This window comes from Fistularia commersonii, chromosome 29 (genome assembly GCF_037954325.1).
Source record: "Fistularia commersonii isolate RoL2024-O1a breed Wild chromosome 29, RoL_Fcom_v1.0, whole genome shotgun sequence".
Classification (NCBI taxonomy): Eukaryota; Metazoa; Chordata; class Actinopteri; order Syngnathiformes; family Fistulariidae; genus Fistularia; species Fistularia commersonii.
The window spans coordinates 423013-434171 of record NC_141312.1 but is presented as its reverse complement, the minus strand read 5'-3'; the positions used below and the strand labels follow the sequence as shown (position 1 = coordinate 434171).

Here is an 11159-nt window from a genome sequence, read left to right as displayed (position 1 = left end):
CCGGTCCCCGCCGCCGGTCACCGTGAGACGGCGCGGCTTCGCCATCCGGTAGCGGCGCCCCGGACCATCGCTACCAAAGCCGCTCCATCGAACCGCACCCTCCGGCCGCCACACCTGGGAGCCGCCGCCCCCTCGTCTCCGCCGCCGTGACGGCCCGGTTTATCCTGCCGTTATTCACTCGGTCACACCGTCCGATCGCGACACTTCGTCCGTTAGACGCTTTTCAATCACTTCACCGACTTTTTAAACTCGCCGCTGCGGCGCCGGTTGTCGTCCCTCTGACCGCCACAAGGGGGCGCCACAGGCCGGGCGACGCGCTGCACTGCGCAGGCGCGACACGGGGAGCAGCTCCAGTCAGCTGGTCTGCAGAGGCTCGAACGGTGGGACACAAATGACTAAAACATAAATATATTCCAAAAAGGAATGATTTAAAACCGGTAAGAAATTACCTCAAAGTGTAATCCAGTTACTTCTCATGCTGAAGAGACACCTGGTTAATCCATCAGTGTTGTGAAGCAGAGCTTTCTTTACTAATGATATTGTGCTTTTTGAAAAAGGCCCTTATTACATCCTTGGTCTCAATAATCAATTCTTTATTCCGACAGAGTCTAACTGTGTCTCACTACCTCCTTTTGGCCAGAAAATGATTCATCAGGTTGTGATGCACAAAATAGAATATTTATTTAAAAAAAACAACACAACAGCACAATAATATCCATACGCGATTCCCGTCCGAGCCGCCTACCTGACGCGAGACGTCCGTATAAATAAGTAATGATAAGAAGAATAAGATTCAGAGTCGGCTGGCTCATCTTACATGCACGGGTTCCTCAAATAAGACATGACATGCAGGACAACACTAGGACCGAAGCGGAGCGGCTCCGTCAGGTACAACGTGTCTGGTTTAAAAGTTCAGCGTTTTGTACGGAAATAAAGCATCGAATCCATGGATGAATCATCTCCGGTGGTGTTTTTGATCCAAGTTTGATGTTAAAACTTTTTTTGCCGCAAAAGGAGGGCCAAAGAGAACTTTCTCTCGAATCCCAATCCCGCCTTCGTTTATCAGACAGGTGATATTTGTCCTCTGGGGGGTTTTCGGGATGACCGTGATGATGATTTCAAACTTCCTGTCCACTCGCCCCGATACACTCCGCGACAGTGTGAGAAAATGGTCCGATGACGGTCTTACGGGCCGGTGTGTGAGGGGTGTGTCGAAGGCCACCGGCACCGATTCAACCCAACGTTCAGAGCCTGGGAGTCGGAGACCCCGGGGACGCTCTGCCTCACAGCCGGCCCTTCCAAAGGCCTCCTCAGAGTTTAAGGCCTCCTGGTTTGTACGGGTGTGTGTGTGTGTGTGTGTGTGTGTGTGTATGTGTGTGTGTGTGTGTGTGTGTTTTGAGTTCTTTCCCTCTTCTTCCCCTTTGTGCTTCTACATGGGTGCGTAGAGTTTGTTCTCCCCGGGAAACGGACTGTCGGGCACCTGGTTGAAATGTCCAGTCAGGAAGATTCCCACCGTGCCGATGATAAAGAGCAGGATGGCGGCCCAGAAACACACCTTGTCGATCATCTTCCCGATCAGCACCCAGCTTTCGATTTCCTGCGCGGGGAAGCGAGGAGAGGCGGTCAGGTTAGTCAGACAGCTCTTGGTAAACCAGTGAATAACTGACATTGGACATATTCGGAAGGCGGGTTTCAACTGCTGCTGCTGCTGGAGACTTATAAGTTGCTCAAATGCAATTTAAAAAAAAAAAAAATCAAATTTAAAATCCACTGTCTTGTTAATTTATAGGCTAACATGAAGAAACATCTGAGTGATTGGACAGACAGCTGCCGCATTCATGCAGAGGTCATGGAGGCGGATTGATTCTCATTTATTTCATGTATTCATTCATCGCGCTTCATTTAAAAAGAAAGGCAAATAGCACCGCACAATACCCACTTCGCTAATCATAATATCTTTTTTGTCTAAGGACGGCTGTCGCTTTAAAACGGACAGCCCGTCCCACGACGAAAACGGGGTCATTGCTACGCCGCCGGTAAATTTGATTTAAAACGCATTAACTCTATTTATATAAAACCGCCGCGCCGCTAAATTCACAACTCTCCCTGTAATAGGCCTAATAATCCTCCGTCGCCGGGGGACGGGCCACCTGAGATCATAAATAAATGAAGAAAAATACTCACACAGCCAGAAACCGGCCTCCGTCTAATAACACGAATGCCTTCATTTGACCGGGATTTTGTTGTGATACACTTCTTCATGCAGATAATCTGCCGGCTTTAAGCTCTGGGCCCACATTCTCCAGGAAACAGCAGCTTCAAACCAGCCTGGGATCCACGGTTTGACGATTGTTTATTCAAACCCAAAGAAAACACGGGATCAGAAAGCAGACTTGGCTTCGCCGCCCGCTCGCGGACGCCGAACTGTGTCTCCAAGACTCACTTCCGGGGCTCCGAACATCTGATAACTGGATTTGTTTGGTTTGCGTCGGGGAAGCACTCACGGATCCGATGGTGTTCTGCTGCCTGGTGCTCTCGGCGATGAAGTTGCAGGCGTCCACGCACTGCTTGATCTCGGGGGCGGCCTGGGCCAGACTCTTGTACAGGTTGGCCGTGCTGCTGACGTCGATGTTGTCCACTAGAGGGAGGGAGAAGCCGCGAGTCAGGAGGCTTCAGAGGGACGTCTGTGGACGTCCGGACGGGGCGGATGCTCTCACCTATGGAGCGCGTGAGGCCGTGCCTCTCGCGCTGCTTGTCGAACATCATCTCGCTGCGCGGCTGCTTGAGCACGTACTCCTCCGCCCGCTGCATGAGGCCGAAGGAGCTCCGCCGCCGCTCCCTCAAGCCGTTCACTTCCGTGGTCGCCTCGCTCTCGTCCACCAGCGGCGACATGCCGAGGAAGCGGGGAACCAGCTCCAGAAAAAGCTGAGGGGAGCAGCGAGTCGTATTACGAGAGAGCTCATCTACCTTCCACCCGGTGCCTCGGTGGATGTTTTTCTTTTGAGATCGGAGCCCAGATAGCAGGAGCGGCGGGACGAGCGTTAGACGCCCACCCGCCACCGCTGTCCATGTTAAAGACAGAGGGACGGCCGTCCGCCGCTCGCTAGCCTGGAGAGAACCATGGAAACGCCTGTGCGAGGTGTGTGTGTGGTGGTTTCGTCCGTCAAGACGTGGAGAAGTCATTGTGGGTGAGATACGCATCTTCTGTCCAAAGGCAGGAGACATTTTCGGGGATTCGTTGTGGCGGACGGCGGGAACGTGGACGGAGAGAGATTCAAAGCGGGTCGGGGACGGTTTGATGGTTTTCTAAAGAGGAGCGGCTTCACTCCGTCCGTACATGACGGTTAGACATAAAGTGGAGCAGAGTTGGATTTAGAAACAGGTTGTAGCGCTGAAGGTCTGAGCCTGGAACTTAAGTTAAGGACAGAGAACCGAATGGTTCCCTCTCTCAACCTCCTCCAGACACCGCCATCTTCATGGTAAATACACTTAATAAAACCACTTTAGCTCTTTACATTGTGGCATCTCTACATTGTATTATCTATTTTTATTTTTGAACAGTATTTTCTGCTTATAAAGGACATTCTTCTTAATTAAAAACACATAAACCGGGGGTCTGGAACGGATGATTAGCATTTAATTCATCTCCATGGGGAGTTTTCTTTTTTGATAGCGGCTCACTGAGTCACGGCTCTTTCCCAGAACCAGATCCACTCTTACGCAAAGCTCCCTCCTGGATTTTCATCCGACCCGACCGCTTTAACCCGATGCCTGATTTAGGAGGCGCTGGCCTGCTTCCTGTCTGCCGCTCTAAAGCAAAATAGGTTTTCTCTCATAATTCATAAAGTGGCATGGGCTTCAGAAGAGTTTATTAGCTTAGCATTTCAAAAAGCACTCTCCTTCAGGAGCGCTGGGGGCAGAAGAAAGAAAAAGAGGAAGACCTCTGGGTCTCACTGTGGAGAGAGAAGCTCCACACATTTGCTTGGTCTTCAACCACACACACACACACACACACACACACACACACACACACAACACAGATACGGCGAGGCCGCGCACAGTCTCCACTTACATGCTTGATGGTGCTGGACATGGTGTGTGTGCTGGGGCTCCGCAGGGAGAAGTTCAGCACCACGATCTGATTGGTGGCGATGAGTGTGGTGACGCACATGACGAAGATGGTGTACCTGAGGGAGACAGCAGAGGGGGGGAACCCACCACGTGCACGTGCATTGGGACGACGAGCGGGAGGTCCGGAGGGGGGGGACGCGGCCCCGACTCACTTGCCGATCAGAGGCACCGAGAGCGAAGTCTCAGGGATCTTCTGAGCGATGAGAAAGAGGAAAACGGTCTGAGCCAGCAGGACAGAGATGGACACCGTCAGCTTCTGTCCTCCGGCTGCGAAGGACACCAGACACAGCGAGGTGAAAACAGGAGCGCAGGGAGATTCACTCCATCCTCTGCTTTCAGGCCCTGGAGATTCACCACTAGGCGGCGTGAGAGTCCGAAGGCTCGGGCAGAACACGAGGAGACGTGGAGGACGAGGTGAAAATGGAAGAAAGACGCGGTGTTTCGCTCATATTCAGAAACGGCTGCATCTCATCCCCCGGATTCCCCCCCGAGCCGATCGGCGACAGCGTTTTTCAGCCAGATGTGAACAGCTTCATCCGGAGGAGCCACGTTTAGAGTGACTGGGACAAAAACACATTCAAACAAACAGCTGTTGACGACCGACTTCGGCTCCAAGCTGGCGGCGTCACAGCCGGTAACGCTGCTGCTGCTGCTGCTGCTGCTGTTTCACACAAACTCCGTCGCGAATAAACGGCAAGTGGCTGAAACCTCTAAACTTTAGCTCGCTTGCTAATCGCCAAAGAGATGGTCCACCCGCCGCCCTTCCAGGTGGACCGTGGCCCCGCCTCTCCGGACAGAGGCCCCCTGGGGCGCCACGTGTCCAAGACACTTTTGACCACACGCGCTTGAAGACAGCTGGCGGAGCCGCTGCTAAGCTAACTCGCCGGGATACGTTCTGGGAGGCGGGAGCAGGCCGACCTTGTGCGGGCAGGAAGTACGCCAACACCACCAGGGAGGAGATGAGGGAGCAGGGCAGGATGATGTTGATGACGTAGAAGAGGGGTTTCCTCTGGATGATCAGGTTGAATAAGATCTCCTGGTACTCCAGGTCGTCCGGGGAGTATCGCGGGTTGACTATTTTCCGTGCCGGCCGATGCACGATGGCCCACTCTCCGTTCTCTGCGACACGAGAACAGGTCAGGTCGGAGGGAAAAGGCGTTGGCCACTTGCGCTCGCCGGAGGCGGCGGACCTGTGAAGGCCTCCGGGTCGATGTCCACCCATTCAATGGTGGTGCTTTCGTCCGGTTTCGCCAGGATGAGGTCCACCTCGTTGGCGCTGTAGGTCTGGGATCTAGGAGTGCGGCGGCAAAGACACCGCTGGATGCAAGGAAGCCTCGCGGCCGAGCCCCGCGGCCGAGCCGGTCCCGACCTACCTGAACGCCAGCGTGCAGTTCTGGTAGTCGAAGGGGAAGTAGGTGATCTCGATGGCGCAGGTGCTGCGGTAGATAGCGGGGGGCAGCCAGTACATCCAGCCCGTCTCATCGATCAACACGTTGGCGTAGTAGGCCACCCCGAAGTTCCCGTCGATGCTGCGGGGATCGACAGGGAGCGGAAAACAGAAGATGCGGGTTCGGGAGGAGGTGCGCGGCCACGCCGGAGAAAGACAGGCGCCGCCCGCTCGTCCGCTTCCCCCCTTACTTGTTCTCCAGGACGATGTCCGGGAGCCAGACGGTGTGACACGGCACGCGGATGATGTCCACGCCGTTGTACAGCGTCTTATTCCAAGCCAGGCGATAGTCCGTCCATTGCTGGGGGACAGAATCCAGGGGAAAGGTCAGGGTCGGGGCGTCCGGCCGGCGGCCGAGGGGAACGCAAGGCACACTCACGATCTCGATCCAGACGTTGGTCGTCAGCGTCTCCTCCTTTTCGTTCTGCGGTGCGGGTGAAAAAGAGATGGGACGGTGAAGAACGGCGCTGTTACGACGGCAAACCTCAGTTCCACACTCGCGGCCAACGCTCAGACTCGGGAGGACACGATGTGTGGAGACATCCTCCACACCAGCAGCCACTCATTTCACGTCCGAACAGTCAAACCCCCGGATGAGATGATCAAGGATCCGGGGCGGCGATCGAAGCGCCGGAGCTCACCAGCGAGATGAGGTTAGTGAGGGTCAGCTTGATCTGGACCTCCACCTTGTCCTCGGGACGAACCACCGGACGGATGTTCTTGTTGTAGCCCTTGAACAGGTCGCTGATCAGCTTCGACTCTTCGTTGGCCTGGACTGCAAGAAAAGAGGAGGAGAAGGTGTGATTCACACCTGAGGTGCTTCTGTGTCACCTGAGCCGAGGCCTTCTGGCCAGGTACCACAGACACATCCGGACGTCCAAACATTCACCCTCTCATCCACGCGTCTGGACAACCCGAGGTCTCCACTGAACCCCCCGCATGTGTTTGGACCGTGGGAGGAACCTTGAGGAACCCCACGTGGACACGGGGAGAACATGGAGGCTCCACACAGGGAGGCCGCCTGTGGGAATCCAACCAGGGACCTTCTGGCAGTGAGGAGGAGGTTCTGACCACACGTTAAGGTGCTGGTATGAGCAGGTCAGAGAACAGAGAAGAAACAGACGCTGCTGCGACGCACCACAAGTCCGATGTCTCTGCATCTCCGGAGCCGGCCGGACTGAAGGAGCAGATATGAAGCTCGGGTTCATGCGGGTCATGGCGTTCACGCTGCTGACGGCGTCACGACGCCAGCAGGCGGCAGAGGAGGCGGCGGCGGGTCGTTTGGAAGATTTAATGCAGAATAACAGGATTACGACTAATATGAGCCATGTGAGCAGACCCGGCTCTCCACGAGGGTCTCTGAAAAACCCGCAGTGAGGTGAGGTCATTTTCTACGTCCGCCACGTCTCCACTCTGTCCTATTATTGTTATGTTTTACTTGAAACTCTGGCACAACAATTTCCTTCGATATAAATAAAGTTGTTCTTATTCTTTTCCTAATTCTTCTTCTTATTCTTAAGGATCCTTTTCTACCGGTTGGATTTGAAGCTCTGCTCGTTCTTCAGCCTCTCTGTGAACCGTCTCCTTTTAGTTTGACAAGCTTTCAGATAAACAGCAATCAATATTAGACTGACGCTGCAGACACGCCACAGTCCAAAGTGCGTGTGTGTGTGTGTGTGTGTGTGTGTGTGTGTGTGTGTGTGTGTGTGTGTGTGTGTGTGTGTGTGTGTGTGTGTGTGTGTGTGTGCAAACATCTCGTGCCTCCTATTCACACCCCATTCCTGGCGTCACATGACGAGGTCAGGCCGCCCGGAGCTCCGCGTCCTGCTGGAGCTTCTCCCTCCAGAGGTCTCCACAGAGCTCCAGCTAAGCCTCCATCCATAAACCTCCTCTGTGGTCTTCATCCAGGCCTTCACCGTAGCGTTCACTTGACAGAAGATAGCGAAGGACAGATGGTCCAGAGACGTTTAGATCTTCCTCGCAGGTCATAAACCAACGTGAGTCGAGCAGAAAGTGAAAGTAAACAACATGAAGCTGGTTAGCTATGCCGAGGTTAGCTTAGCATCCTCACAGTATTTCCTTCATTCACCGGCGTGCTGAGCTAAATATTGCCGACAAATCGTCGAAACGTTATAAATATGAGTTTGTGATCAACAGACCTTTTTCCTCTTTCGACTGAAGCTAAATGTCGTGAGTTTAATCTCCGTTTATCTCCCGTTCTACCGTTCAGCGTCAAGCTACCGTCTTTACATCCACTCTCACTCCTTCAAAATAAACTTCCGCCGAAACAGGAAGTACCCAAAGAACAAGCTCACGAAAACACTTTGCTTTTTGAGGGCGCCTCTATTCACACTCCCGCCTCTGTCCATGTGCAAACATCTCAGTCATACTCAATATATCTCCAGAACATCTAGCATGTGCTGTCCTTCTGATGGACTCCCTCCTGATCCTCTGCATCCTCCTCGCTCCCAAAGAGGAACCTCCACACCTCCATCTGTGGTGCCTCCTATCTTCTCCTCTCCCTGAACTGTCCCACCTCTACCCTGAGCACCTCTCATCATCACTCTGTCATACTTCTCCTCCACTCCAGACCTCCTCCTCCCACGTGCAGCTTCCCCGTGGGCCTCCTCTCACTTCCGTAATTTCTACTGATTGATGTGAAATTCCAAACTACTTTCCTGCACATGTTCTCACGTGGCAGCGGCTGAGATGTTCTCCGTGGAGGCGGAAGCGTCCGCAGACGGATCAGCTGCTCCCGGTAACATCTGCTCTCCTCGGCTGCCGTGCGTTTCACCGTCGACGCCGCGAGGGAGCGAGCGAGGGGACGACGGAGGTTATTTCCGAGCCTCCTCCTCTTCCCTCCCGGCTGTCGCCATCTGCAGCTCGGATTGCGGAGCAGCTGGGACTCTCGGCACCGGGTCAAACGCCGTAACCATCGATAACGGCCAGATTATCTGGAAAACCGCCGCCGATTAGCCAATAAGGGTGCTATGGGGAAATCAGAATAAAATAATAACTTATTTATATTGGTGCAAATGATAATACCTGCTCACCCCCTGTATTAATGGTAAATTATCACTCTTATCATTTTTTATTCACTTAATTACAGGACTTTTATTGAGTGGTGAGGGATTTATATTTTTTTGTATTTATTTTTTAATTTGTCAAACGTGTACGCTGGGTGACATGCTGTCTTGCAAATCAAAAACAACGATAAAACAATGCTGCTCCATCTCTTTTATGTAAAATCACGGGTGGAGAAAACCTTTCCCGGGTCGGATGAAGGAGTGAACAGCAGTTGGAGGGCCTGCTGAAGGCCTAGCGGGAAGCTAACATGCGGGTCTTGAGGGTGGGGGGTGTACTCTCTCTCTCACACACACACACACACACACACACATGCTTGTAATAGGAGATTTCCCTCATGCTCTTCAGCAAAATACAACACTTCACGCAGGCAAGAGCAGAAAGGTGTTGGCGGGCCGCTTGAGGCCAGTATCCAGTGTCCTGCAGGCTCCTGAGCAGGGAAGAGTCGGACCATCTTTGTGTCTGAAAGATCCTCAGCTTCTGCTGCCAGTTTCTAACTCATATATTTGATTGTCGTTCCACGAGGTTTGGTTCAGCCTGAGGACGACCCACAGCGGCTCCGCTCGGGGTTAGAAATGGAGCCGTGACTCAGCGCCATCTGTCACCGCCGTCATGAAATATCAACTTGTAATTTGGCTGGAGTGGACCCCCCCCCCCCCCCCCAAAAAAAAACACACACACACACCTTCAGCCAGCAAGATGGCTGTCTGGCTCGCCGTTTGTGGCTGCGAGTGTAGTGTGTGATGACTCCACACACTGAAAGGCGCCGCAGCTCCATCATCCCCAACCATGGGTGGCGTTGGCGGCCGCTCCGAGCTCACAAGCTCCTTAAGCCCGGCTTCATCGCGAGCCCGGCTTCAAGCCCGGGCCTCCAGCTGTCGCCACCAGGCAGGGGCTTCAGCTCCGGTCCGTCTCAAGTGTTTTCACAGGACAGAAATCGAAGACGCTATGATTATCATCAAGGCCCAAAAGCCCCGGTCGCCCCCTCCTCTCCCCCCGTCTGCAACGCCGGCGTCCCAGAGAAGGATTGTTCACTAATCCTGTGACCTTTGACAAAGACGTCCTCTCAGTCTTGGCGTGTCCCGGTCTGTGGGAGTCGGTCCAAGCAGTCCGGACGGGTACTCGGATACTTTAGGCAGTAAAAATATACAAACACGACTCGGAAAGCCTGGCGCTGTAAAGTATATGCAACAAAAGGTCCTTCACGCCCGTGTGGTCACCTGGGGTGTGGGGTATCTCCTGATGGGCTGGTTGTGGTGGGTTCTGAGAGTGAATGGGGCGGCGCTGCCCCCCTGGGGTCCCCTTGGGGTCCCCTTGGGGTCCCCTCCAGCTGCTCCGGGGGGCTTTGGAAATGTTGCTTCAGCTTAAGACACAATTTTCTCAACTCATTAGGAGATAAGTGGCCCGATGGAGGGGAGTTGGGAGCGTTGTCGTCGGAAGAGTCACCGGTAAGACCGGCCCGGGGGTTCTGGGGTACCCCAGGGGTACCTGCGCCGGGGATGAGTACGTCCCCGCATCGCCACCGGCCCCCCGCACCCTCCGCACACATTCACCGATGACCTTCCAGCCGAGCTGCGCGGCGGCCGGCCGACACTCACCGCTAACTAGCCTATCAGTACTGATCAGATCAAGTATTGATCCCCCACTGGGGATATTCTGTTCTGGTATCGAGTAGCGATATCTGCCGGAGTCCTGCTTCCCTCCGTCTGCCAGCAGAGACGAGATTCACCTTCAGAAGCTGAGATACGACCCGGAGCTCCAGGTGAGGAGACGAGTACAGTCACAAGGTGCTTCCAAAATCTCTTTCTCCGCTCTGAGCTTCATTCAAGTGACAGAAACCTGAGCAGGAAAGGCCTGCTGTTCCCCGACGTACCCATATGTTGCAGTAATCCCTTAGAGTACTCAAGTACCTGTACTCCTGAGTGCTCCCACGGAAACAAGTCCTGCCATGACATTCAAAGACTGCAAAGCCCAGCGGACGCCAGCGGCCATTTACCCCCGACCGGAGGTAAGAACACCTACCCAGGACCAGCGCGGCCCCCAGAACACTTACCCCCGACCAGCCTGTCCCCCAGAACACTTACCCCCGACCAGCCTGTCCCCCAGAACACTTACCCCCGACCAGCGCGGCCCCCAGAATAGCTGTAATTCCAGAGAACAGCCAAAAAGCCGGCGCTGCCATGGTGCGTCCGAGACCTGTCTGCAGCAACGACTATATTTAAATCTAAAATCTGAGGGAGTGTGGAAGAGAGAGAGAGAGAGAGGGAGGAAGAGCCCAGAGCCCCCAGCAGGCCCTCTGCTTGCCCCCCCCCGCCGCCCTGATCCAGGCTCGGGTTTCGCAGCAGCTGCGGAGCCCTAAAACAGGATGTGGGGTCCAACGCCGCTCCGCCACAATAACCATCACCGCCATCATTAGGGGGCCCGGGGTCAGATGTCTGTGCACCTACCCTTCTATCTATCTATCTATCTATCTATCTATCTATCTATCTATCTATCT

At 54.1% G+C, this 11159-nt stretch overlaps 1 protein-coding gene across 2 annotated transcripts; it reads right to left on the bottom strand.

Annotated features, from left to right (window-relative positions):
• Positions 1–659: 659 nt before the first annotated feature.
• Positions 660–10859, bottom strand: chrne (cholinergic receptor, nicotinic, epsilon). Of its 2 annotated transcripts, XR_015109062.1 has the most exons (13): positions 10778–10859; positions 6220–6353; positions 5958–6002; positions 5770–5879; positions 5505–5660; positions 5322–5422; positions 5050–5250; positions 4284–4398; positions 4073–4187; positions 2718–2925; positions 2505–2638; positions 2185–2328; positions 1464–1597 (listed from the first exon to the last, which is right to left on the bottom strand). XR_015109062.1 is itself a non-coding variant. In XM_086177196.1 (12 exons), exons 1-12 carry the CDS (start codon positions 10842–10844, stop codon positions 1430–1432), a joined length of 1554 nt encoding a protein of 517 aa, XP_086033322.1. In that variant the 5' UTR covers positions 10845–10859; the 3' UTR covers positions 660–1429. The 2 variants fall into 2 exon arrangements, 1 of the variants encoding a protein (XP_086033322.1); XM_086177196.1 differs by lacking the exon at positions 2185–2328 and having other exon boundaries at positions 660–1597.
• Positions 10860–11159: the final 300 nt, after the last annotated feature.

Coding starts and splice junctions, on each gene's coding strand:
- chrne (XM_086177196.1), bottom strand. CDS start 10,844: ATGGCAGCGCCGGCTTTTTGGCTGTTCTCTGGAATTACAGCTATTCTG. Junction 6,354..10,777: donor GGGGGCCGCGCTGGTCGGGG/GTAAGTGTTCTG, acceptor CTTTTCTTGCAG/TCCAGGCCAACGAAGAGTCG. Junction 6,003..6,219: donor TCACTAACCTCATCTCGCTG/GTGAGCTCCGGC, acceptor CCCGCACCGCAG/AACGAAAAGGAGGAGACGCT.